The 21,629-nt window shown below is 59.2% G+C and overlaps 9 protein-coding genes and 1 pseudogene across 10 annotated transcripts; 5 read left to right on the forward strand and 5 right to left on the reverse strand.

Moving 5' to 3' along the window:
* Positions 1-721: 721 nt before the first annotated feature.
* LOC310919626 (feather keratin 4-like) lies at positions 722-1,114 on the forward strand (the record flags this gene model as incomplete). The annotated part of the gene is made up of 1 exon (XM_083879053.1): positions 722-1,114. One exon carries the CDS (start codon positions 722-724, stop codon positions 1,112-1,114), a length of 393 nt encoding a protein of 130 aa, XP_083735179.1.
* Positions 1,115-3,449: 2,335 nt separating this feature from the next.
* Positions 3,450-3,948, reverse strand: LOC310919612 (feather keratin-like; the record flags this gene model as incomplete). The annotated part of the gene is made up of 1 exon (XM_083879040.1): positions 3,450-3,948. Exon 1 carries the CDS (start codon positions 3,840-3,842, stop codon positions 3,450-3,452), a length of 393 nt encoding a protein of 130 aa, XP_083735166.1. The 5' UTR covers positions 3,843-3,948.
* A 1,750-nt stretch (positions 3,949-5,698) lies between these two features.
* Positions 5,699-6,105, forward strand: LOC310919616 (feather keratin 4-like; annotated as a pseudogene). Its single transcript has one exon. The product of its transcript is annotated as a feather keratin 4-like (transcript).
* A 1,698-nt stretch (positions 6,106-7,803) lies between these two features.
* LOC310919613 (feather keratin-like) lies at positions 7,804-8,302 on the reverse strand (the record flags this gene model as incomplete). The annotated part of the gene is made up of 1 exon (XM_083879041.1): positions 7,804-8,302. The coding sequence occupies exon 1, from the start codon at positions 8,194-8,196 to the stop codon at positions 7,804-7,806; it is 393 nt and encodes a 130-aa protein (XP_083735167.1). The 5' UTR covers positions 8,197-8,302.
* Positions 8,303-10,094: 1,792 nt separating this feature from the next.
* LOC310919621 (feather keratin 4-like) lies at positions 10,095-10,487 on the forward strand (the record flags this gene model as incomplete). Its single annotated transcript, XM_083879048.1, has 1 exon — positions 10,095-10,487. One exon carries the CDS (start codon positions 10,095-10,097, stop codon positions 10,485-10,487), a length of 393 nt encoding a protein of 130 aa, XP_083735174.1.
* A 1,981-nt stretch (positions 10,488-12,468) lies between these two features.
* On the reverse strand, positions 12,469-12,861 carry LOC310919623 (feather keratin-like; the record flags this gene model as incomplete). Its single annotated transcript, XM_083879050.1, has 1 exon — positions 12,469-12,861. The coding sequence occupies one exon, from the start codon at positions 12,859-12,861 to the stop codon at positions 12,469-12,471; it is 393 nt and encodes a 130-aa protein (XP_083735176.1).
* A 1,702-nt stretch (positions 12,862-14,563) lies between these two features.
* LOC310919627 (scale keratin-like) lies at positions 14,564-15,042 on the forward strand (the record flags this gene model as incomplete). Its single annotated transcript, XM_083879054.1, has 1 exon — positions 14,564-15,042. The coding sequence occupies one exon, from the start codon at positions 14,564-14,566 to the stop codon at positions 14,927-14,929; it is 366 nt and encodes a 121-aa protein (XP_083735180.1). The 3' UTR covers positions 14,930-15,042.
* A 1,851-nt stretch (positions 15,043-16,893) lies between these two features.
* LOC310919624 (feather keratin-like) lies at positions 16,894-17,286 on the reverse strand (the record flags this gene model as incomplete). The annotated part of the gene is made up of 1 exon (XM_083879051.1): positions 16,894-17,286. The coding sequence occupies one exon, from the start codon at positions 17,284-17,286 to the stop codon at positions 16,894-16,896; it is 393 nt and encodes a 130-aa protein (XP_083735177.1).
* A 1,682-nt stretch (positions 17,287-18,968) lies between these two features.
* LOC310919617 (feather keratin 3-like) lies at positions 18,969-19,361 on the forward strand (the record flags this gene model as incomplete). The annotated part of the gene is made up of 1 exon (XM_083879044.1): positions 18,969-19,361. One exon carries the CDS (start codon positions 18,969-18,971, stop codon positions 19,359-19,361), a length of 393 nt encoding a protein of 130 aa, XP_083735170.1.
* A 1,741-nt stretch (positions 19,362-21,102) lies between these two features.
* LOC310919614 (feather keratin-like) lies at positions 21,103-21,601 on the reverse strand (the record flags this gene model as incomplete). Its single annotated transcript, XM_083879042.1, has 1 exon — positions 21,103-21,601. The coding sequence occupies exon 1, from the start codon at positions 21,493-21,495 to the stop codon at positions 21,103-21,105; it is 393 nt and encodes a 130-aa protein (XP_083735168.1). The 5' UTR covers positions 21,496-21,601.
* Between the last annotated feature and the right edge of the window lie 28 nt (positions 21,602-21,629).

Below are 21,629 nucleotides of genomic sequence, written 5' to 3' on the forward strand. Positions count from 1 at the left end.
CCCTGACCATCAAGACCTTGAGAGATTTTTCTGTGAACCCATTTGTTGAGTGACATGCCTGCTATCAAGTATCTGACGTGGCAGGAAGGACAAGATGGCTTGGGCAGCGGGAGGTGCTGGGCTGGCACCTGGGGGATGCTGACTCAGGGAGGGGCAGGGGCCGCACAGCCCTGGTGTCGGCAGCAGCAGCAGCAGCAGCAGAGCCCCGTGGCAGCAGCTCCTGCCCCGCCTCTGCCCCATAAAAGCGCTGTCCTGGGCCAGGGCTGCATCCACTGCCGCCGCCTGCCTCTGCTCAGCCCAAGGCCGGGTGGGTGCCTGCGGGGCTCTGCCTCCTGGCCCAGGCCCTGCCCAGGGCCCTCCCTGGCCACCAGAGCTGCCGCCACAGCAGCAGAGCCTGTGCTGGCACCAGCCTGGCACGGCCAGCCCCGCCTCAGCCTCCTGCCCAGCAGCAAGGAAAGAAGGAGCCCCTGGGCCGGGACACACGCAGCCAGGCTGGGCACAGGGACTGGGGCAGGCCTTGCCAGGGCTCTGCCTCTGCCCATCAGGGCTCTCAGGGGGCTGCAGGCCACAGGGCCAGGGCTGGCCACGCTGGCCAAGGCTCTGTGCCTTTGGCCCCTCACGCTCTGTGGGAACAGGGCGCTGCTCAACTGGGAGATCCCCGTGTCTCTTCTGAGCCCTGTTTGTGTGAATTCTCTTCCAGCCCCATCTCTGTCACACCAAGATGTCCTGCTACGACCTTTGCCCTCCCAGGAGCAGCGTGGAGCTGTGCCCCCCAAGAACCAGCGTGGCCGTGCCCCAGCCCATCGCTGAGAGCTGCAACGAGCTGTGCGCCCGCCAGTGCCCCGACTCGTCGGCCTTGATCCAGCCGCCGCCCGTGGTGGTCACCTTCCCCGGGCCCATCCTCAGCTCCTTCCCCCAGCAAGCCGTGGTGGGCTCCTCCGGAGCACCGGCCTTTGGCGGCTCCCTGGGGCTGGGCGGCCTCTATGGCGCCGGCGCCACCCAGGCCTCGGGGGGCCTCTGCACCTTTGGCAGAGCCTACGCTGCTCCCGCCTGCAGCCCTTGCGCCTTGCCCCGCTACAGCAAGAAGCTCTGGGACACCTGCGGGCCCTGCTAGAGCCGCCACAGCCCGGCCCAAAACCCGCGCCGCCTCAGCCCGGCAGGGACAAGCTGAGCTCTGCACAAGCTGCCCTGGCCTCCTGCAGCCCGGGACACCCGCTCTGCCTGGGGCCTGCCCGCCCTCCCTCTCACTGCCCCTCCTGCCCTCAGGGGCACAATAAAGTTTTCCTGCATCCAACTCCTGTCTCTGCCTGCTTTTGCCAAGTCATGAACACATCGGTGTTGGGGGAGTTCCAAGAGTGGGAGGGCAGAGATCTTGTCATGTCTGTGATTACTCTGATATGGCTGGGATTTGTGCTGTGCTGTGTCTGTGGTAAAGCAGAGGTGCAGCAGAGGTGAATTGTGTGCTGGGGGCTTTAGGGGGAATGGGATGGGGAATGGGAATGGGAATCAGGAACAGGAGATGGGAGAGGAAGGATTATTACAGGATAGATGGGAACAGTGAAGAGGAACCTGGAGAAAAAATGAAAAACAGAATTGTGAAAGAGCAGGAGAGGAACAGGAGGATGAATTACATAATAATGATGAGGATAAAGATAAGTTTCAAGATGATAAGTGTCCTGGTCAGGGCAAGGATAAGGGTAATGGTAAGTGTAAGGGTAAGTGTAAGGGTAAGGGATGAAGGAAAAAGATAAAGATAAGGATAGGAATAAGGGAAAAGGATAATGATAAGGATAGAGGTTAAGGATAAATGATAAAGGATAACAATTAGAAGAAGGATCAAAATAAGGTTTAGGATAAGGATAAGGTGTTTGTGAAACAGAAGGAGAAGGAGGTAGAGTAGTGACAACAAAATGGAAATCAATGGATAGAGGGAAGGGAAAGGAAATGATGGAAGAGTGCAGTGACTGGGAGGGAGAAGAAAAGTAAAATGGGAAAACATGAAAGTGATGGGGGAAAACATGAAGAGGGAGCGGTACAAGGAGAAGCAGAGAGGAAAACTTAGGATGAAATGGAAGTGAAATGAATAAAATCTAAATTACTCCAAGTTAGATAAGTTTCCTGTTGTGGGGTTATCTAGAAGACTTCATGTTATGTACCTTGCGTGTTGTTCGTTATGAAGTTAAGAAGGTTATGCTGTTACTTACCAGTCGGTTGAAATTGTTTATGCCAAATTTGTACCCTAAAACCTCCTTTCTTCCCCAAACCCAAATCCCTTTGCCTTCTGTCAGGCTCGGCCTCCAATGTTCCCTGTCTGCTCGTCAAAACACTGGCACCACCTAATAGGGAGATCAAGAGACTCCCATGATGCTCAGCTCCAAGCGGAAGTCCAATTGACAGCAAAAACTCCCTAGAACAATGAGCCAACACAAAATCTACACTAATAAAGGACAGTACTCTGTGACTGGGATGTCCAGCTACCCCTGGATGGTTTCCACCTTGTCATCACTTCCTTGCCATGACTTGGACAGTACTCGACAAAGGTGAACTCCCGTGAGGGTGAACTCACGGCTCTGCAGCAACGTGAGTAGCAGATTTGACTGGCACCTCCTCCTCAGGAGTGACCAGAGGGAGTAGCAGCGATGTGTGCCACCTCCCCCTTGAGACCCCAGTAGGAGAGCTAATTTTCAATAAAGGCATTTAAGGAGCTAACAGTTGTCTCCCGCCCTGATTGTTTATGAAAGAAGGGCATAGAAAGAGAGAAGACTCTTCTTTGCTTTCAATGTTCAGTCCTTCAGACCAGTCTTGGAGGAACAAAAAACATGGAATTGTTAAAGTCTTTGCCAAAGGACTACAGCTAGACCTGGGTCACCCCAGCTCATATCCTGAGGGGTTGGAGGTGTTCTAAAGGCCCGGGGCTACCCCTCACAAAGGCAGAGAAGATTTCTGTCCTGAGGCAGAATCCTTGGAGCTCTGCTGCCGGACTATGTGTGCTGAGAGCTGCCAGGGCTGGGGCATCTGCCCAAAGGCAGCTCTGCCTGGCAAAGATGGGGCTGAGACACTGCCCTGGCCGGGCTCTCTGTGCCCATGGGCAGGACAAGGGAGCTCTGCCCTCTACCCCAAACCCTGACAGGAACAGCAGAGAGGCAGGAGTTGGATGCAGGATTGTTTTATTGGAAGCACAACGAAGAAGACACTGGGCACAGAGACAGGAGGCCCAGGCTGGATGTGTGTGCAGGCTTCCCCAGAGCTGCTCCTTCAGGCTGGTCCTTGTCAGGGGCTGTTGAGCAGAGCAGCAAGAGGCCGGTGGGAGGCTGGAGGAGTGGGGAATGTGGGCTTGGGCAGGAGGCAGGAGGGGGAGAGGCGTGGTGGGCAGAGGGGCAGGGGAGGAGAAGAGGTTGGAGGAGCTGGGCTGAGGCTGTCAGGGGGCTGTGGGGCTGTTGGTGGCGGCTCTAGCAGGGCCCGCAGGTGTCCCAGAGCTTCTTGCTGTAGCGGGGCAAGGCACAAGGGCTGCAGGCGGGAGCAGCGTAGGCTCTGCCAAAGGTGCAGAGGCCCCCCGAGGCCTGGGTGGCGCCGGCGCCGTAGAGGCCGCCCAGCCCCAGGGAGCCGCCAAAGGCCGGTGCTCCGGAGGAGCCCACCACGGCTTGCTGGGGGAAGGAGCTGAGGATGGGCCCGGGGAAGGTGACCACCACGGGCGGCGGCTGGATCAAGGCCGACGAGTCGGGGCACTGGCGGGCGCACAGCTCGTTGCAGCTCTCAGCGATGGGCTGGGGCACGGCCACGCTGGTTCTTGGGGGGCACAGCTCCACGCTGCTCCTGGGGGGGCACGGCTCGTAGCAGGACATCTTGGCTGCGTGGGATGCGAGGCTGCTCTGCAAGAGAGGGCAGCCGTGGCAGGAGAGCAGCACAGGGCAGCAGGGCCCCAGCCACAGGGGCCGCGGCTGCAGCAGGGAGCCGCCAGCACAAGCACTCGCACACTTACCCTTGTCCCCGAGGAGGAGGAGGAGGAGAAGGTGGCCAGGGCAGTGCTTGGCCCAGGCTGGCCCAAAGAGGCCTTTTATAGCAGCCCCAGCATTGCTCAGCTCCAGCCAGGCCAATCTGCTCAGGGGACACTCCCTCAGGCTGCTGCTGCTGCTGCTGCTGCTGCTGCTGCTGCTGACACCAGGGCTGTGCGGCCCCTGCCCCTCCCTGAGTCAGCATCCCCCAGGTGCCAGCCCAGCACCTCCCGCTGCCCAAGCCATCTTGTCCTTCCTGCCACGTCAGAGCCTTGATAGCAGCGATGGCACCCAGCAATTTGGGACCAGGGGCACATGTGAAGGGTTAGAGAAGCTCTGGGCATGGCTGGAAACAACCCTGAAATGCTGCAGTGGGGAAATGTGCTACTGAATAGCTGAATCAGTATGAGTCTAACAGAAGCTGTTTATTGTTTACAGTACATGGCAGATACAGAATCGAGGTCTACTATCCTTATGGTTGCACATTCCTGGCTTGGCTAAGCTTATTGTTCATGAGACAAGCCCACATTCTTCAGGATATTTATTTGGTCAACCAATTATCTTAACGTAGTGCTATTTTATCTAGGGTTTGCATTTTTTTTCAGGCTCTCTTCCTATTTTTGATCTTGTGGTTTTCTCAGTAACCTTGATCAATTTTTGAGAGCTTTCAAAACAAAACTACAGAGAGGTTGATAATTTTACATACAACTAGTTTCTTTCATGTATCAGAATGACTTGTTATACAGATACACTGCTACACAGGAAAAACTATGAACGCTGTTGTGGATTTTTGGGGTTTCTGACCATCGTCCCATGGATGTCAGGCCTGGCACAGGGCTCTTTGTCCCCTGTGTCCCAGAGGTCCCTGGCAGTGCCCGGGGGCAGATGGAGCCCTGCTCTGCTGGACTGTGCAGTGCTGCACGGTGCTGAGCAGGCAGGGCCCCAGAGGAGCTGCCTTTCCTTGGGCCTTGGCTCAGCTGTGCCCTGTGGCCATCAGGGCCAGGCGGTGGCCCAGGGCAGGCGCTGCCTGGGCAAGGCTGCTGTGGCCCAGGAGGTGGCAGTGGCAGCGTGCCAGCGGGATGAGCATTGCAGGAGGGGCTGATGGTGCAGCTTGGGGCTGGCCAGGAAAGGCAGGAGTCAGCAGCAGCAGCAGCAGCAGCAGCAGCAGAGCCCCGTGGCAGGCCCACACACGTGGCCCCAGCACGGGCAGCTCCTGCCCCGCCTCTGCGGCCACCCATAAAAGCGCTGTCCTGGGCCAGGGCTGCATCCACTGCCGCCGCCTGCCTCTGCTCAGCCCAAGGCCAGGTGGGTGCCTGCGGGGCTCTGCCTCCTGGCCCAGGCCCTGCCCAGGGCCCTCCCTGGCCACCAGAGCTGCCGCCACAGCAGCAGAGCCTGTGCTGGCACCAGCCTGGCACGGCCAGCCCCGCCTCAGCCTCCTGCCCAGCAGCAAGGAAAGAAGGAGCCCCTGGGCCGGGACACACGCAGCCAGGCTGGGCACAGGGACTGGGGCAGGCCTTGCCAGGGCTCTGCCTCTGCCCATCAGGGCTCTCAGGGGGCTGCAGGCCACAGGGCCAGGCCCGGCCACGCTGGCCAAGGCTCTGTGCCTTTGGCCCCTCACGCTCTGTGGGAACAGGGCGCTGCTCAGCCGGGAGATCCCCGTGTCTCTTCTGACCCCTGTTTGTGTGAATTCTCTTCCAGCCCCATCTCTGTCACACCAAGATGTCCTGCTACGACCTTTGCCCTCCCAGGAGCAGCGTGGAGCTGTGCCCCCCAAGAACCAGCGTGGCCGTGCCCCAGCCCATCGCTGAGAGCTGCAACGAGCTGTGCGCCCGCCAGTGCCCCGACTCGTCGGCCTTGATCCAGCCGCCGCCCGTGGTGGTCACCTTCCCCGGGCCCATCCTCAGCTCCTTCCCCCAGCAAGCCGTGGTGGGCTCCTCCGGAGCACCGGCCTTTGGCGGCTCCCTGGGGCTGGGCGGCCTCTACGGCGCCGGCGCCACCCAGGCCTCGGGGGGCCTCTGCACCTTTGGCAGAGCCTACGCTGCTCCCGCCTGCAGCCCTTGCGCCTTGCCCCGCTACAGCAAGAAGCTCTGGGGACACCTGCGGGCCCTGCTAGAGCCGCCACAGCCCGGCCCAAACACCCGCGGCCGCCTCAGCCCGGCAGGGACAAGCTGAGCTCTCCACAAGCTGCCCTGGCCTCCTGCAGCCCGGGACACCCGCCCTGCCTGGGGCCTGCCCGCCCTCCCTCTCACTGCCCCTCCTGCCCTTAGGGGCACAATAAAGTTTTCCTGCATCCAGCTCCTGTCTCTGTGCCTGCTTTTGCCAAGTCATGAACACATCGGTATTGGGGGAGTTCCAAGAGTGGGAGAGCAGAGATCTTGTCATGTCTGTGATTACTCTGATGTGGCTGGGATTTATGTCCTGCTCTGTCTGTGGCAAAGCTGAGGGGCAGCAGTGCTGAGTTGTGTGCTGGAGGCTTTGGGGAGAATGGGATGCGGAATGGGATGGGAAAGGGGAACAGGAGATGGAAGAGGAAGGATTATTACAAGTCAGGATGGTACAGTGAAAAGGAACCTGGAGAAAAAAATCAAAAACAGAATAGTGAAAAAGAAGGAGTGGAAGGATGAATTACATAATAAGGATGAGGAGAAAGATAAGTTTCAAGATGATAAGGGTCAGGGTCAGGGTAAGGATAAGTGTAAGTGTAAGAGTTAGGGTAAGGATAATGGTAAGGGTAAAGGATGAAGGATAAAGATAAAGATAGGGATAAGAATAAGGGATAAGGACAAGGATAAGGATATATGATAAAGGATAAATGATAAAGGATAAAAATTAGGAGAAAGATCAAAATAAGGATAAAGGCAAGGATGAGGTTCTTGTGAAACAGAAGGAGAAGGAGGTAGAGTAGTAAAAACAAAATGGAAATTCATGGATACAGGGAAGGGAAAGGAAAAGATGGAAGGATATAGTGATGGAGAAGAGGGAGAAGAAAAGAAAAAGGGGACACATGAAAGTGATGGGGGAAAACATGGGGTTGAGAGGTACAATGAGAAGCACAAAGGATAACATAGGATGAAACTGAAAGGGAAGGGCATAGAAAGAGAGATGTCTCTTCTTTGTTTTACAGTGCTGTTCTTCAGCAGCGTCTTGGAAGAACACAGCAGCGTCTTGGAAGAACAAAGGACCTGGAACCATGAAAGACTTTGCCACTGGACTGCAGCCACACCTGGGTAACCAAGATAATATCCTGAGGGGTTGGAGGTGTTCTAAAGGCCCCGGGCTACCTCAGCAAAAGACAGAGAACATTTCTGTCCTGAGGCAGAATCCTTGGAGCTCTGCTACTGGACTGTGTGTGCTGAGAGCTGCCAGGGCTGGGGCATCTGCCCAAAGGCAGCTCTGCCTGGCAAAGATGGGGCTGAGACACTGCCCTGGCCGCGCTCTCTGTGCCCATGGGCAGGACAAGGGAGCTCTGCCCTCTACCCCAAACCCTGACAGGAACAGCAGAGAGGCAGGAGTTGGATGCAGGATTGTTTTATTTGAAGCACAACCAAGAAGACAGTGGGCACAGAGACAGGAGGCCCAGGCTGGATGTGTGTGCAGGCTTCCCCAGAGCTGCTCCTTCAGGCTGGTCCTTGTCAGGGGCTGTTGAGCAGAGCAGCAAGAGGCCGGTGGGAGGCTGGAGGAGTGGGGAATGTGGGCTTGGGCAGGAGGCAGGAGGGGGAGAGGCGTGGTGGGCAGAGGGGCAGGGGAGGAGAAGAGGTGGGAGGAGCCGGGCTGAGGCTGTCAAGGGGCTGTGGGGCTGTTGGTGGCGGCTCTAGCAGGGCCCGCAGGTGTCCCAGAGCTTCTTGCTGTAGCGGGGCAAGGCGCAAGGGCTGCAGGCGGGAGCAGCGTAGGCTCTGCCAAAGGTGCAGAGGCCCCCCGAGGCCTGGGTGGCGCCGGCGCCGTAGAGGCCGCCCAGCCCCAGGGAGCCGCCAAAGGCCGGTGCTCCGGAGGAGCCCACCACGGCTTGCTGGGGGAAGGAGCTGAGGATGGGCCCGGGGAAGGTGACCACCACGGGCGGCGGCTGGATCAAGGCCGACGAGTCGGGGCACTGGCGGGCGCACAGCTCGTTGCAGCTCTCAGCGATGGGCTGGGGCACGGCCACGCTGGTTCTTGGGGGGCACAGCTCCACGCTGCTCCTGGGGGGGCACGGCTCGTAGCAGGACATCTTGGCTGCGTGGGATGCGAGGCTGCTCTGCAAGAGAGGGCAGCCGTGGCAGGAGAGCAGCACAGGGCAGCAGGGCCCCAGCCACAGGGGCCGCGGCTGCAGCAGGGAGCCGCCAGCACAAGCGCTCGCACACTTACCCTTGTCCCCGAGGAGGAGGAGGAGGAGAAGGTGGCCAGGGCAGTGCTTGGCCCAGCCTGGCCCAAACAGGCCTTTTATAGCAGCCCCAGCATTGCTCAGCTCCAGCCGGGCCAATCTGCTCAGGGGACACTCCCTCAGGCTGCTGCTGCTGCTGCTGCTGCTGCTGCTGCTGCTGCTGCTGCTGACACCAGGGCTGTGCGGCCCCTGCCCCTCCCTGAGTCAGCATCCCCCAGGTGCCAGCCCAGCACCTCCCGCTGCCCAAGCCATCTTGTCCTTCCTGCCACGTCAGAGCCTTGATAGCAGCGATGGCACCCAGCAATTTGGGACCAGGGGCACATGTGAAGGGTTGGAGAAACTTTGGGCATGGCTGGAACAACCCTGAAAGGCTGCAGTGGGGAAATGGGCTACTGAATAGCTGAATCAGTATGAGTCTAACAAAAGCTGTTTATTGTTTACATTACATGGCAGACACAGATTCGAGGTCTGCTATCCTTATGGTTGCACATTCCTGGCTTGGCTAAGCTAATTGTTCATGAGACAAGCCCACATTCTTTAGGATATTATTTTGGTCAACCAATTATCTTAACGTAGTGCTATTTTATCTAGGGTTTGCATTTTTTCAGGCTCTCTTCTTATTTTTGATCTTGTTGTTTTCTCAGTAAGCTTGATGAATTTTTGAGAGCTTTCAAAACAAAACTGCAGAGAGGTTGATAATTTTACATACAACTAGTTTCTTTCATGTATCAGAATGACTTGTTATACAGATACACTGCTACACAGGGAAAACTATGAACGCTGTTGTGGATTTTTGGGGTTTCTGACCATCGTCCCATGGATGTCAGGCCTGGCACAGGGCTCTTTGTCCCCCGTGTCCCAGAGGTCCCTGGCAGTGCCCGGGGGCAGATGGAGCCCTGCTCTGCTGGACTGTGCAGTGCTGCACGGTGCTGAGCAGGCAGGGCCCCAGAGGAGCTGCCTTTCCTTGGGCCTTGGCTCAGCTGTGCCCTGTGGCCATCAGGGCCAGGCGGTGGCCCAGGGCAGGCGCCTGCCTGGGCAAGGCTGCTGTGGCCCAGGAGGTGGCAGTGGCAGCGTGCCAGCGGGATGAGCATTGCAGGAGGGGCTGATGGTGCAGCTTGGGGCTGGCCAGGAAAGGCAGCAGTCAGCAGCAGCAGCAGCAGCAGCAGCAGCAGAGCCCCGTGGCAGCAGGGAGGAGGCCGGGCCTTGGCCCCGCACACGTGGCCCCAGCACGGGCAGCTCCTGCCCCGCCTCTGCGGCCACCCATAAAAGCGCTGTCCTGGGCCAGGGCTGCATCCACTGCCGCCGCCTGCCTCTGCTCAGCCCAAGGCCAGGTGGGTGCCTGCGGGGCTCTGCCTCCTGGCCCAGGCCCTGCCCAGGGCCCTCCCTGGCCACCAGAGCTGCCGCCACAGCAGCAGAGCCTGTGCTGGCACCAGCCTGGCACGGCCAGCCCCGCCTCAGCCTCCTGCCCAGCAGCAAGGAAAGAAGGAGCCCCTGGGCCGGGACACACGCAGCCAGGCTGGGCACAGGGACTGGGGCAGGCCTTGCCAGGGCTCTGCCTCTGGCCATCAGGGCTCTCAGGGGGCTGCAGGCCACAGGGCCAGGGCTGGCCACGCTGGCCAAGGCTCTGTGCCTTTGGCCCCTCACGCTCTGTGGGAACAGGGCGCTGCTCAGCCGGGAGATCCCCGTGTCTCTTCTGAGCTCTGTTTGTGTGAATTCTCTTCCAGCCCCATCTCTGTCACACCAAGATGTCCTGCTACGACCTTTGCCCTCCCAGGAGCAGCGTGGAGCTGTGCCCCCCAAGAACCAGCGTGGCCGTGCCCCAGCCCATCGCTGAGAGCTGCAACGAGCTGTGCGCCCGCCAGTGCCCCGACTCGTCGGCCTTGATCCAGCCGCCGCCCGTGGTGGTCACCTTCCCCGGGCCCATCCTCAGCTCCTTCCCCCAGCAAGCCGTGGTGGGCTCCTCCGGAGCACCGGCCTTTGGCGGCTCCCTGGGGCTGGGCGGCCTCTACGGCGCCGGCGCCACCCAGGCCTCGGGGGGCCTCTGCACCTTTGGCAGAGCCTACGCTGCTCCCGCCTGCAGCCCTTGCGCCTTGCCCCGCTACACCAAGAAGCTCTGGGACACCTGCGGGCCCTGCTAGAGCCGCCACAGCCCGGCCCAAACACCCGCGGCCGCCTCAGCCCGGCAGGGACAAGCTGAGCTCTGCACAAGCTGCCCTGGCCTCCTGCAGCCCGGGACACCCGCCCTGCCTGGGGCCTGCCCGCCCTCCCTCTCACTGCCTTATCTCCCCTTTTTAATGCAATAAAGTTTTCCTGCATCCAATTCCTGTCCCTTTGCCTGATCTTGCCAAGTGATGAACAAATCAGTGTGGGGGGAGTTCCAAGAGTGGGAGGGGAAATATGTTGTTGTGATGCCCATGGGCGATTGGAAAATGGGAGTGGAATGTAAAACAAAAAAGAGAAGAGGACAGTGGATGCTGTAAGAGACTTTCTGAAGATGCCTCCTCTGCCTCACGACCATTGTCAAGGACAGAGGCTCAAACCCCTAAATTACTCTAAATGCAGAACAGAGGAGTTCTGCCCTGGCTGAGGGGGGACATCTGCCAAGTGTTTCCTGTAGCTGTGTTCGATGGAAGAAAGTAGAAGCATTCCCATGGGAACCTGAGCAGAAACAATGGGCAAGTCCCAGGCAATTGATTTTACTTGCTGTCTGTTTCTGTACCTGTTCCCGTTCTCTCAAAACGAACTCACCGTAACCACTTCCCCATCTTTGGCCAACTGCCTGTCACTTTGGAAAAGACCATAAAGTTAACCAATAAAGTTAATCACTGAGTTAACCAATGACTTTGTGATCACCCCAAGGAAGAAGATGGAACTGTTGGCTGGACCATGAGAATTTGGTCTCTCTGTGGGTAGCTATTACCTACCTCCCCTTTTCCTTTCTCTCAAATCCGTTATTTCTGTTCAAATCCTTCTACCGCAGTTGCTGTTCACCCTCAATAGAGGTGCAATTATTTTGATTAATACTGAAATCCCCACTGTGTTGTTTTGCACTCTGAGATCAGTTAACAAACCATCACAACCCTCGCATGCATTAGCGGATGGTGACAGGTATTCAGATGGAGAAGAAAACTAAATGAAAGCAGAAATAGAGGAAGGATGGTGATGAGAAAGGTTAATTTCAGAGGGACATAAAAGAGAAGAAGGAGAAAGAGATGGAGAGGGAGGTGAAGGAGTAAAAGCAGATCGAAAACAAGGCAAGAGAGAAATATAGAGATGAGAATGAGAGAGTTCAATGACAGTGATAGAGAGAGTGAAAGTCAAAGTGAAAGACACAGACAAATATACAAAATTACAAAGATTAAGAGGAAAACAAACAGACAAAGAGGTGGTAACAAAGGAATTTAAATTACTGGATATTAGAATTGGGAAGCCCTGCTTGGTGTCAGTTCAAAGGACTCTTAACAGACACATTGAAGCCCAAAGGGACTGGAGCCCTGGCAGTCTGTGCCCCTCCATGGCTCCCAGTCCCACAGGAAAATGCCAGAATTTCACAGATTGCCTGGAGGTGTGCAAAGTTCCCAGGGTTTCAATTCTTGTAAAAAGGGCAGCTGTCTGCTATCAGAAATATTCCCTGGAGCTCCCCTGCAGGCCCCGTGTGTGCTGAGAGCTGCCAGGGCTGGGGCATCTGCCCAAAGGCAGCTCTGCCTGGCAAAGATGGGGCTGAGACACTGCCCTGGCCGCGCTCTCTGTGCCCATGGGCAGGACAAGGGAGCTCTGCCCTCTACCCCAAACCCTGACAGGAACAGCAGAGAGGCAGGAGTTGGATGCAGGATTGTTTTATTGGAAGCACAACCAAGAAGACAGTGGGCACAGAGACAGGAGGCCCAGGCTGGATGTGTGTGCAGGCTTCCCCAGAGCTGCTCCTTCAGGCTGGTCCTTGGCAGGGGCTGTTGAGCAGAGCAGCAAGAGGCCGGTGGGAGGCTGGAGGAGTGGGGAATGTGGGCTTGGGCAGGAGGCAGGAGGGGGAGAGGCGTGGTGGGCAGAGGGGCAGGGGAGGAGAAGAGGTCGGAGGAGCCGGGCTGAGGCTGTCAGGGGGCTGTGGGGCTGTTGGTGGCGGCTCTAGCAGGGCCCGCAGGTGTCCCAGAGCTTCTTGCTGTAGCGGGGCAAGGCGCAAGGGCTGCAGGCGGGAGCAGCGTAGGCTCTGCCAAAGGTGCAGAGGCCCCCCGAGGCCTGGGTGGCGCCGGCGCCGTAGAGGCCGCCCAGCCCCAGGGAGCCGCCAAAGGCCGGTGCTCCGGAGGAGCCCACCACGGCTTGCTGGGGGAAGGAGCTGAGGATGGGCCCGGGGAAGGTGACCACCACGGGTGGCGGCTGGATCAAGGCCGACGAGTCGGGGCACTGGCGGGCGCACAGCTCGTTGCAGCTCTCAGCGATGGGCTGGGGCACGGCCACGCTGGTTCTTGGGGGGCACAGCTCCACGCTGCTCCTGGGGGGGCACGGCTCGTAGCAGGACATCTTGGCTGCGTGGGATGCGAGGCTGCTCTGCAAGAGAGGGCAGCCGTGGCAGGAGAGCAGCACAGGGCAGCAGGGCCCCAGCCACAGGGGCCGCGGCTGCAGCAGGGAGCCGCCAGCACAAGCGCTCGCACACTTACCCTTGTCCCCGAGGAGGAGGAGGAGGAGAAGGTGGCCAGGGCAGTGCTTGGCCCAGCCCGGCCCAAAGAGGCCTTTTATAGCAGCCCCAGCATTGCTCAGCTCCAGCCGGGCCAATCTGCTCAGGGGACACTCCCTCAGGCTGCTGCTGCTGCTGCTGCTGCTGCTGCTGCTGACACCAGGGCTGTGCGGCCCCTGCCCCTCCCTGAGTCAGCATCCCCCAGGTGCCAGCCCAGCACCTCCCGCTGCCCAAGCCATCTTGTCCTTCCTGCCACGTCAGCGCCTTGATAGCAGCGATGGCACCCAGCAATTTGGGACCAGGAACACCTTTAATGGTCCAAAGGGGTGGGGCAGGGCTGGAATCAGCCTGGGCCAGATGGACATCTCTGCTCCTTTCCCTATGGAGATCTAAAAAAACATGAAGGGTGTTTGTTTTTTGTATGGCATAAGCCGCTGGGCTCGAACAGCAGTCAGATGGGTCCGGGTGCCCTGTGCTTTTCTGTGATGTAAAGATCCCCCTCCACAGACCCCTTGCTACTCCTGTTCTGACTATCAAGACCCTCATAGGTTTTCCAGCCCCCCCTGATGCTGAATGACATCCCTGCTATCAAGTATCTCACACTGCAGGAAGGACAAGGGCTCTGTGTCCCCTGTGTCCCAGCGGTCCCTGGCAGTGCCTGGGGGCAGATGGAGCCCTGCTCTGCTGGACTGTGCAGTGCTGCACGGTGCTGAGCAGGCAGGGCCCCAGAGGAGCTGCCTTTCCTTGGGCCTTGGCTCAGCTGTGCCCTGTGGCCATCAGGGCCAGGCGGTGGCCCAGGGCAGGCGCTGCCTGGGCAAGGCTGCTGTGGCCCAGGAGGTGGCAGTGGCAGCGGGCCAGCGGGATGAGCATTGCAGGAGGGGCTGATGGTGCAGCTTGGGGCTGGCCAGGAAAGGCAGCAGTCAGCAGCAGCAGCAGCAGCAGCAGCAGCAGCAGCAGCAGCAGCAGCAGCAGCAGAGCCCCGTGGCAGCAGGGAGGAGGCCGGGCCTTGGCCCCGCACACGTGGCCCCAGCACGGGCAGCTCCTGCCCCGCCTCTGCGGCCACCCATAAAAGCGCTGTCCTGGGCCAGGGCTGCATCCACTGCCGCCGCCTGCCTCTGCTCAGCCCAAGGCCAGGTGGGTGCCTGCGGGGCTCTGCCTCCTGGCCCAGGCCCTGCCCAGGGCCCTCCCTGGCCACCAGAGCTGCCGCCACAGCAGCAGAGCCTGTGCTGGCACCAACCTGGCACGGCCAGCCCCGCCTCAGCCTCCTGCCCAGCAGCAAGGAAAGAAGGAGCCCCTGGGCCGGGACACACGCAGCCAGGCTGGGCACAGGGACTGGGGCAGGCCTTGCCAGGGCTCTGCCTCTGCCCATCAGGGCTCTCAGGGGGCTGCAGGCCACAGGGCCAGGGCTGGCCACGCTGGCCAAGGCTCTGTGCCTTTGGCCCCTCACGCTCTGTGGGAACAGGGCGCTGCTCAACCGCGAGATCCCCGTGTCTCTTCTGACCCCTGTTTGTGTGAATTCTCTTCCAGCTCCATCTCTGTCACACCAAGATGTCCTGCTACGACCTTTGCCCTCCCAGGACCAGCGTGGCCGTGCCCCAGCCCATCGCTGAGAGCTGCAACGAGCTGTGCGCCCGCCAGTGCCCCGACTCGTCGGCCTTGATCCAGCCGCCGCCCGTGGTGGTCACCTTCCCCGGGCCCATCCTCAGCTCCTTCCCCCAGCAAGCCGTGGTGGGCTCCTCCGGAGCACCGGCCTTTGGCGGCTCCCTGGGGCTGGGCGGCCTCTACGGCGCCGGCGCCACCCAGGCCTCGGGGGGCCTCTGCACCTTTGGCAGAGCCTACGCTGCTCCCGCCTGCAGCCCTTGCGCCTTGCCCCGCTACACCAAGAAGCTCTGGGACACCTGCGGGCCCTGCTAGAGCCGCCACAGCCCGGCCCAAACACCCGCGGCCGCCTCAGCCCGGCAGGGACAAGCTGAGCTCTGCACAAGCTGCCCTGGCCTCCTGCAGCCCGGGACACCCGCCCTGCCTGGGGGCTGCCCACCCTCCCTCTCTTTGCCTTATCTCCCCTTCTTAATGAAATAAAGTTTTCCTGTATCCAACTCCTGTCTCTTTGCCTGATTTTGCCAAGTCATGAACACATCGATGTTGGGAGAGTTCCAGGTGTGGGAGGCGAAATATGTTGTTGTGATGCCTGTGGGCATTTGGGAAATGGGATTCGAAGAGGAAGGTATAACAAAAGAGGGAAGGGGACAGTGGTTTTTCTTAGAGACCGTCTGAAAATCCCTCATTTGCCTCAGGACCATGGTCAAGGACAGAGACTCAAATGCCTAAATGACTCTAAAACCACAACACAGGAGTTCTGCCCTGGCTGAGGTGGGACATCTGCCAAGTGTTGCCTGTAGGTGTGTTTGATGGAATAAAGCAGCACGCATTCCTATGGGAACCTGAGGAGAAACAATGGGCAAGTCACAGTCAATTGATTGTGTTTTCTGTCTATTTCTGTACCTGTTCTCGTTCTCTCATAATGAACACACCAAAAACATCTCCCCATCTTTTGGCCAAATGCCTGTTGCTTTGGAAAAGACTATAAAAAACCTCTGAATTACCCCAAGGTTTTGTGATCACCTCACAGAAAAAGACTGACCTATTGGCTGGACCACGAGGATTTTGTCTCTCCGCTGGTAACTGTTACCCACTTCCTCCTTCTCTTTTCTCTCTATCCTGTATTTCTTTTCAAATCCTTCTATCGCAGTTGCTGCTTGCACTCAGTAAAGGTGAATTTCTTTTGATTAATACTGAAATCACCACTGTGGTTTTTTTGCACTCTGAGATCAGTTAACAAACCATCACGACCCTGGCTTGCATTAGAGGATTGTGACAGATGTTCAGACGGAGAAGAAAACTAAATCAAAGTAGAATCAGGAGCAGAAGGATGGTGATGGGAAAGGTTAATTTCAGAAGGAGGTGAAAAGGATGGAGAAGGAGGTGAAGGAGTAAAACAGATCAAAAACAAGGCAAGAGAGAAATACAGAGATGAAGATGAGAGAGTTAAATGAAAGTGATAGAGAGAGGGAAAGTTGACGTGAAAGACACAAAAAAAAAAAAATGACAAAGATTAAGCGGAAAACAAAGAGAAAGACAAAGAGGTGGTGACAGAGAGTTGGTAACAAAGGAATTTAAATTACGGTCTATTAGGATTGGGAACACTTGTTTAGTGTCAATTCAAAGGACTGTTAACAGAGACACTGAAGCACCAAGGGGCAGTCTGTGTCTGTGCATGGCTCCCAGTCCCATAGAAAAATGCCACAATTTCACAGATTGCCTGAAGGTCTGGAAAGTTCCTTGGGCTTCAAGTCCTGCAAACATGGGATCTGCCTGCCTTCAGAAATGTTCCCTGGAGCTCCCCTGCAGGCCCCGTGTGTGCTGAGAGCTGCCAGGGCTGGGGCATCTGCCCAAAGGCAGCTCTGCCTGGCAAAGATGGGGCTGAGACACTGCCCTGGCCGCGCTCTCTGTGCCCATGGGCAGGACAAGGGAGCTCTGCCCTCCACCCAAACCCTGACAGGAACAGCAGAGAGGCAGGAGTTGGATGCAGGATTGTTTTATTTGAAGCACAACCAAGAAGACACTGGGCACAGAGACAGGAGGCCCAGGCTGGATGTGTGTGCAGGCTTCCCCAGAGCTGCTCCTTCAGGCTGGTCCTTGGCAGGGGCTGTTGAGCAGAGCAGCAAGAGGCCGGTGGGAGGCTGGAGGAGTGGGGAATGTGGGCTTGGGCAGGAGGCAGGAGGGGGAGAGGCGTGGTGGGCAGAGGGGCAGGGGAGGAGAAGAGGTCGGAGGAGCTGGGCTGAGGCTGTCAGGGAGCTGTGGGGCTGTTGGTGGCGGCTCTAGCAGGGCCCGCAGGTGTCCCAGAGCTTCTTGCTGTAGCGGGGCAAGGCGCAAGGGCTGCAGGCGGGAGCAGCATAGGCTCTGCCAAAGGTGCAGAGGCCCCCCGAGGCCTGGGTGGCGCCGGCGCCGTAGAGGCCGCCCAGCCCCAGGGAGCCGCCAAAGGCCGGTGCTCCGGAGGAGCCCACCACGGCTTGCTGGGGGAAGGAGCTGAGGATGGGCCCGGGGAAGGTGACCACCACGGGTGGCGGCTGGATCAAGGCCGACGAGTCGGGGCACTGGCGGGCGCACAGCTCGTTGCAGCTCTCAGCGATGGGCTGGGGCACGGCCACGCTGGTTCTTGGGGGGCACAGCTCCACGCTGCTCCTGGGGGGGCACGGCTCGTAGCAGGACATCTTGGCTGCGTGGGATGCGAGGCTGCTCTGCAAGAGAGGGCAGCCGTGGCAGGAGAGCAGCACAGGGCAGCAGGGCCCCAGCCACAGGGGCTGCGGCTGCAGCAGGGAGCCGCCAGCACAAGCGCTCGCACACTTACCCTTGTCCCCGAGGAGGAGGAGGAGGAGAAGGTGGCCAGGGCAGTGCTTGGCCCAGCCTGGCCCAAACAGGCCTTTTATAGCAGCCCCAGCATTGCTCAGCTCCAGCCGGGCCAATCTGCTCAGGGGACACTCCCTCAGGCTGCTGCTGCTGCTGCTGCTGCTGCTGCTGACACCAGGGCTGTGCGGCCCCTGCCCCTCCCTGAGTCAGCATCCCGCAGGTGCCAGCCCAGCACCTCCCGCTGCCCAAGCCATCTTGTCCTTCCTGCCACGTCAGAGCCTTGATAGCAGCGATGGCACCCAGCAATTTGGGACCAGGAACACCTTTAATGGTCCAAAGGGGTGGGGCAGGGCTGGAATCAGCCTGGGCCAGGTGGACATCTCTGCTCCTTGCACTATGTGGATGAGGAATAACATGAGGGATGTTTGTTCCAAATATGGGAGAAACCTCTGGGTACTGACAAAAGACAGATGGGTTTTGGCAGTCCAGGTTTGGCCAGTGATGCACAGATCCATTCTACTGGCCAGACTGCTACTAGTCCTGTCCTGATCAACCAGACCCTCATAGGTTTTCCAGCCCCCCCTGATGCTGAATGACATCCCTGCTATCAAGTATCTCACACTGCAGGAAGGACGAGGGCTCTTTGTCCCCTGTGTCCCAGAGGTCCCTGGCAGTGCCCGGGGGCAGATGGAGCCCTGCTCTGCTGGACTGTGCAGTGCTGCACGGTGCTGAGCAGGCAGGGCCCCAGAGGAGCTGCCTTTCCTTGGGCCTTGGCTCAGCTGTGCCCTGTGGCCATCAGGGCCAGGCGGTGGCCCAGGGCAGGCGCTGCCTGGGCAAGGCTGCTGTGGCCCAGGAGGTGGCAGTGGCAGCGTGCCAGCGGGATGAGCATTGCAGGAGGGGCTGATGGTGCAGCTTGGGGCTGGCCAGGAAAGGCAGGAGTCAGCAGCAGCAGCAGCAGCAGCAGCAGCAGCAGAGCCCCGTGGCAGCAGGGAGGAGGCCGGGCCTTGGCCCCGCACACGTGGCCCCAGCACGGGCAGCTCCTGCCCCGCCTCTGCGGCCACCCATAAAAGCGCTGTCCTGGGCCAGGGCTGCATCCACTGCCGCCGCCTGCCTCTGCTCAGCCCAAGGCCAGGTGGGTGCCTGCGGGGCTCTGCCTCCTGGCCCAGGCCCTGCCCAGGGCCCTCCCTGGCCACCAGAGCTGCCGCCACAGCAGCAGAGCCTGTGCTGGCACCAGCCTGGCACGGCCAGCCCCGCCTCAGCCTCCTGCCCAGCAGCAAGGAAAGAAGGAGCCCCTGGGCCGGGACACACGCAGCCAGGCTGGGCACAGGGACTGGGGCAGGCCTTGCCAGGGCTCTGCCTCTGGCCATCAGGGCTCTCAGGGGGCTGCAGGCCACAGGGCCAGGGCTGGCCACGCTGGCCAAGGCTCTGTGCCTTTGGCCCCTCACGCTCTGTGGGAACAGGGCGCTGCTCAACCGGGACATCCCCGTGTCTCTTCTGAGCCCTGTTTGTGTGAATTCTCTTCCAGCCCCATCTCTGTCACACCAAGATGTCCTGCTACGACCTTTGCCCTCCCAGGAGCAGCGTGGAGCTGTGCCCCCCAAGAACCAGCGTGGCCGTGCCCCAGCCCATCGCTGAGAGCTGCAACGAGCTGTGCGCCCGCCAGTGCCCCGACTCGTCGGCCTTGATCCAGCCGCCGCCCGTGGTGGTCACCTTCCCCGGGCCCATCCTCAGCTCCTTCCCCCAGCAAGCCGTGGTGGGCTCCTCCGGAGCACCGGCCTTTGGCGGCTCCCTGGGGCTGGGCGGCCTCTACGGCGCCAGCGCCACCCAGGCCTCGGGGGGCCTCTGCACCTTTGGCAGAGCCTACGCTGCTCCCGCCTGCAGCCCTTGCGCCTTGCCCCGCTACAGCAAGAAGCTCTGGGACACCTGCGGGCCCTGCTAGAGCCGCCACAGCCTGGCCCAAATGCCCGTGGCCGCCTCAGCCCGGCAGGGACAAGCTGAGCTCTGCACAAGCTGCCCTGGCCTCCTGCAGCCCGGGACACCCGCCCTGCCTGGGGCCTGCCCGCCCTCCCTCTCACTGCCCCTCCTGCCCTCAGGGGCACAATAAAGTTTTCCTGCATCCAATTCCTGTCTCTTTGCCTGCTTTTGCCAAGTGTTGATCACATCGGTGTTGGGGGAGTTCCAAGAGTGGGAGGGCAGAGATCTTGTCATGTCTGTGATTACTGTGATATGGCTGGGATTTGTGCTGTGCTGTGTCTGTGGCAAAGCTGAGGGGCAGCAGTGCTGAGCTGTGTGCTGAGGACTGTAGGTGATGGGTATAGAAGAACAGGAGATGGGAGAGGAAGGATTCTTACAGGACAGAAGGGAACAACGAAGAGGAAGCTGGAAGAAGAAATGAAAAAAGGAAATTTGCAAGGGGAGGAGAGGAAGAGGAAGGATGAATTCCAGAATAAGGATGAGGACAAGCTAAGTGTCAAGATGATAAGGGTAATGGTCTGGGTAAGGATAGGGGGAAGGGTAAGGGTAAGTGTTAGGATAAGGGTATAGGTAAGAATAATGATAAGGGTAAAGGATGAAGGATGAGGATAAGAATAAGGATAGAGGATAAGGATGATAAGGATAAGGATAAAGATAAAGATAAAGATAAGGATGAGGATAACAATAATGATGACGATAAAAGATAAGGATAAGGGTAGAGGATAAGGATAAAGGATAACGATTAGGATAAGGATCAAAATAAGGATAAGGATAAGATGAATGTGAAAGGGAAGGAGAAGGAGGTAGGTAATGATAACAAAACAGAAATGAATGGATAGAGGAAAGGGCAAGGAAAAGATGGAAGGATGTAGTGACTGGGAAGAGGGAGAAGAAAAGAAAAATGGGAAACATGAAAGTGACAGAGGAAAACATGAGCAGAGAGAAGTACAAGGAGATGCAGAGAGGATGAAATGGGCTTAGGAGGAAACAGAAGTGGAAGGGCAAGAAAAGAGAAAAGTCTCCTCTTTGCTATCACAGTCCAGTCCTTCTGCAGCGTCTTGGAAGAACAGAGGACTTGGAACTGTGGAAGCCTTTGCCACTGGACTGCTGCTGGACCAGGGTCACCCCAGCTCATATCCCGAGGGGTTGGAAGTGTTCTAAAGGACCCGGGCTACCTCTCTCAATGGCAGACAAGCTTTGTGACCTGAGGCAGAGTCCTTGGAGCTCCCCTGCAGGCCCCGTGTGTGCTGAGAGCTGCCAGGGTTGGGGCATCTGCCCAAAGGCAGCTCTGTCTGGCAAAGATGGGGCTGAGACACTGCCCTGGCCGCGCTCTCTGTGCCCATGGGCAGGACAAGGGAGCTCTGCCCTCCACCCCAAACCCTGACAGGAACAGCAGAGAGGCAGGAGTTGGATGCAGGATTGTTTTATTGGAAGCACAACCAAGAAGACACTGGGCACAGAGACAGGAGGCCCAGGCTGGATGTGTGTGCAGGCTTCCCCAGAGCTGCTCCTTCAGGCTGGTCCTTGGCAGGGGCTGTTGAGCAGAGCAGCAAGAGGCCGGTGGGAGGCTGGAGGAGTGGGGAATGTGGGCTTGGGCAGGAGGCAGGAGGGGGAGAGGCGTGGTGGGCAGAGGGGCAGGGGAGGAGAAGAGGTCGGAGGAGCCAGGCTGAGGCTGTCAGGGGGCTGTGGGGCTGTTGGTGGCGGCTCTAGCAGGGCCCGCAGGTGTCCCAGAGCTTCTTGCTGTAGCGGGGCAAGGCGCAAGGGCTGCAGGCGGGAGCAGCGTAGGCCCTGCCAAAGGTGCAGAGGCCCCCCGAGGCCTGGGTGGCGCCGGCGCCGTAGAGGCCGCCCAGCCCCAGGGAGCCGCCAAAGGCCGGTGCTCCGGAGGAGCCCACCACGGCTTGCTGGGGGAAGGAGCTGAGGATGGGCCCGGGGAAGGTGACCACCACGGGCGGCGGCTGGATCAAGGCCGACGAGTCGGGGCACTGGCGGGCGCACAGCTCGTTGCAGCTCTCAGCGATGGGCTGGGGCACGGCCACGCTGGTTCTTGGGGGGCACAGCTCCACGCTGCTCCTGGGGGGGCACGGCTCGTAGCAGGACATCTTGGCTGCGTGGGATGCGAGGCTGCTCTGCAAGAGAGGGCAGCCGTGGCAGGAGAGCAGCACAGGGCAGCAGGGCCCCAGCCACAGGGGCCGCGGCTGCAGCAGGGAGCCGCCAGCACAAGCACTCGCACACT

Source organism: Zosterops lateralis, assembly GCF_965231275.1.
Source record: "Zosterops lateralis genome assembly, chromosome: 27".
NCBI classification, from domain to species: domain Eukaryota; kingdom Metazoa; phylum Chordata; class Aves; order Passeriformes; family Zosteropidae; genus Zosterops; species Zosterops lateralis.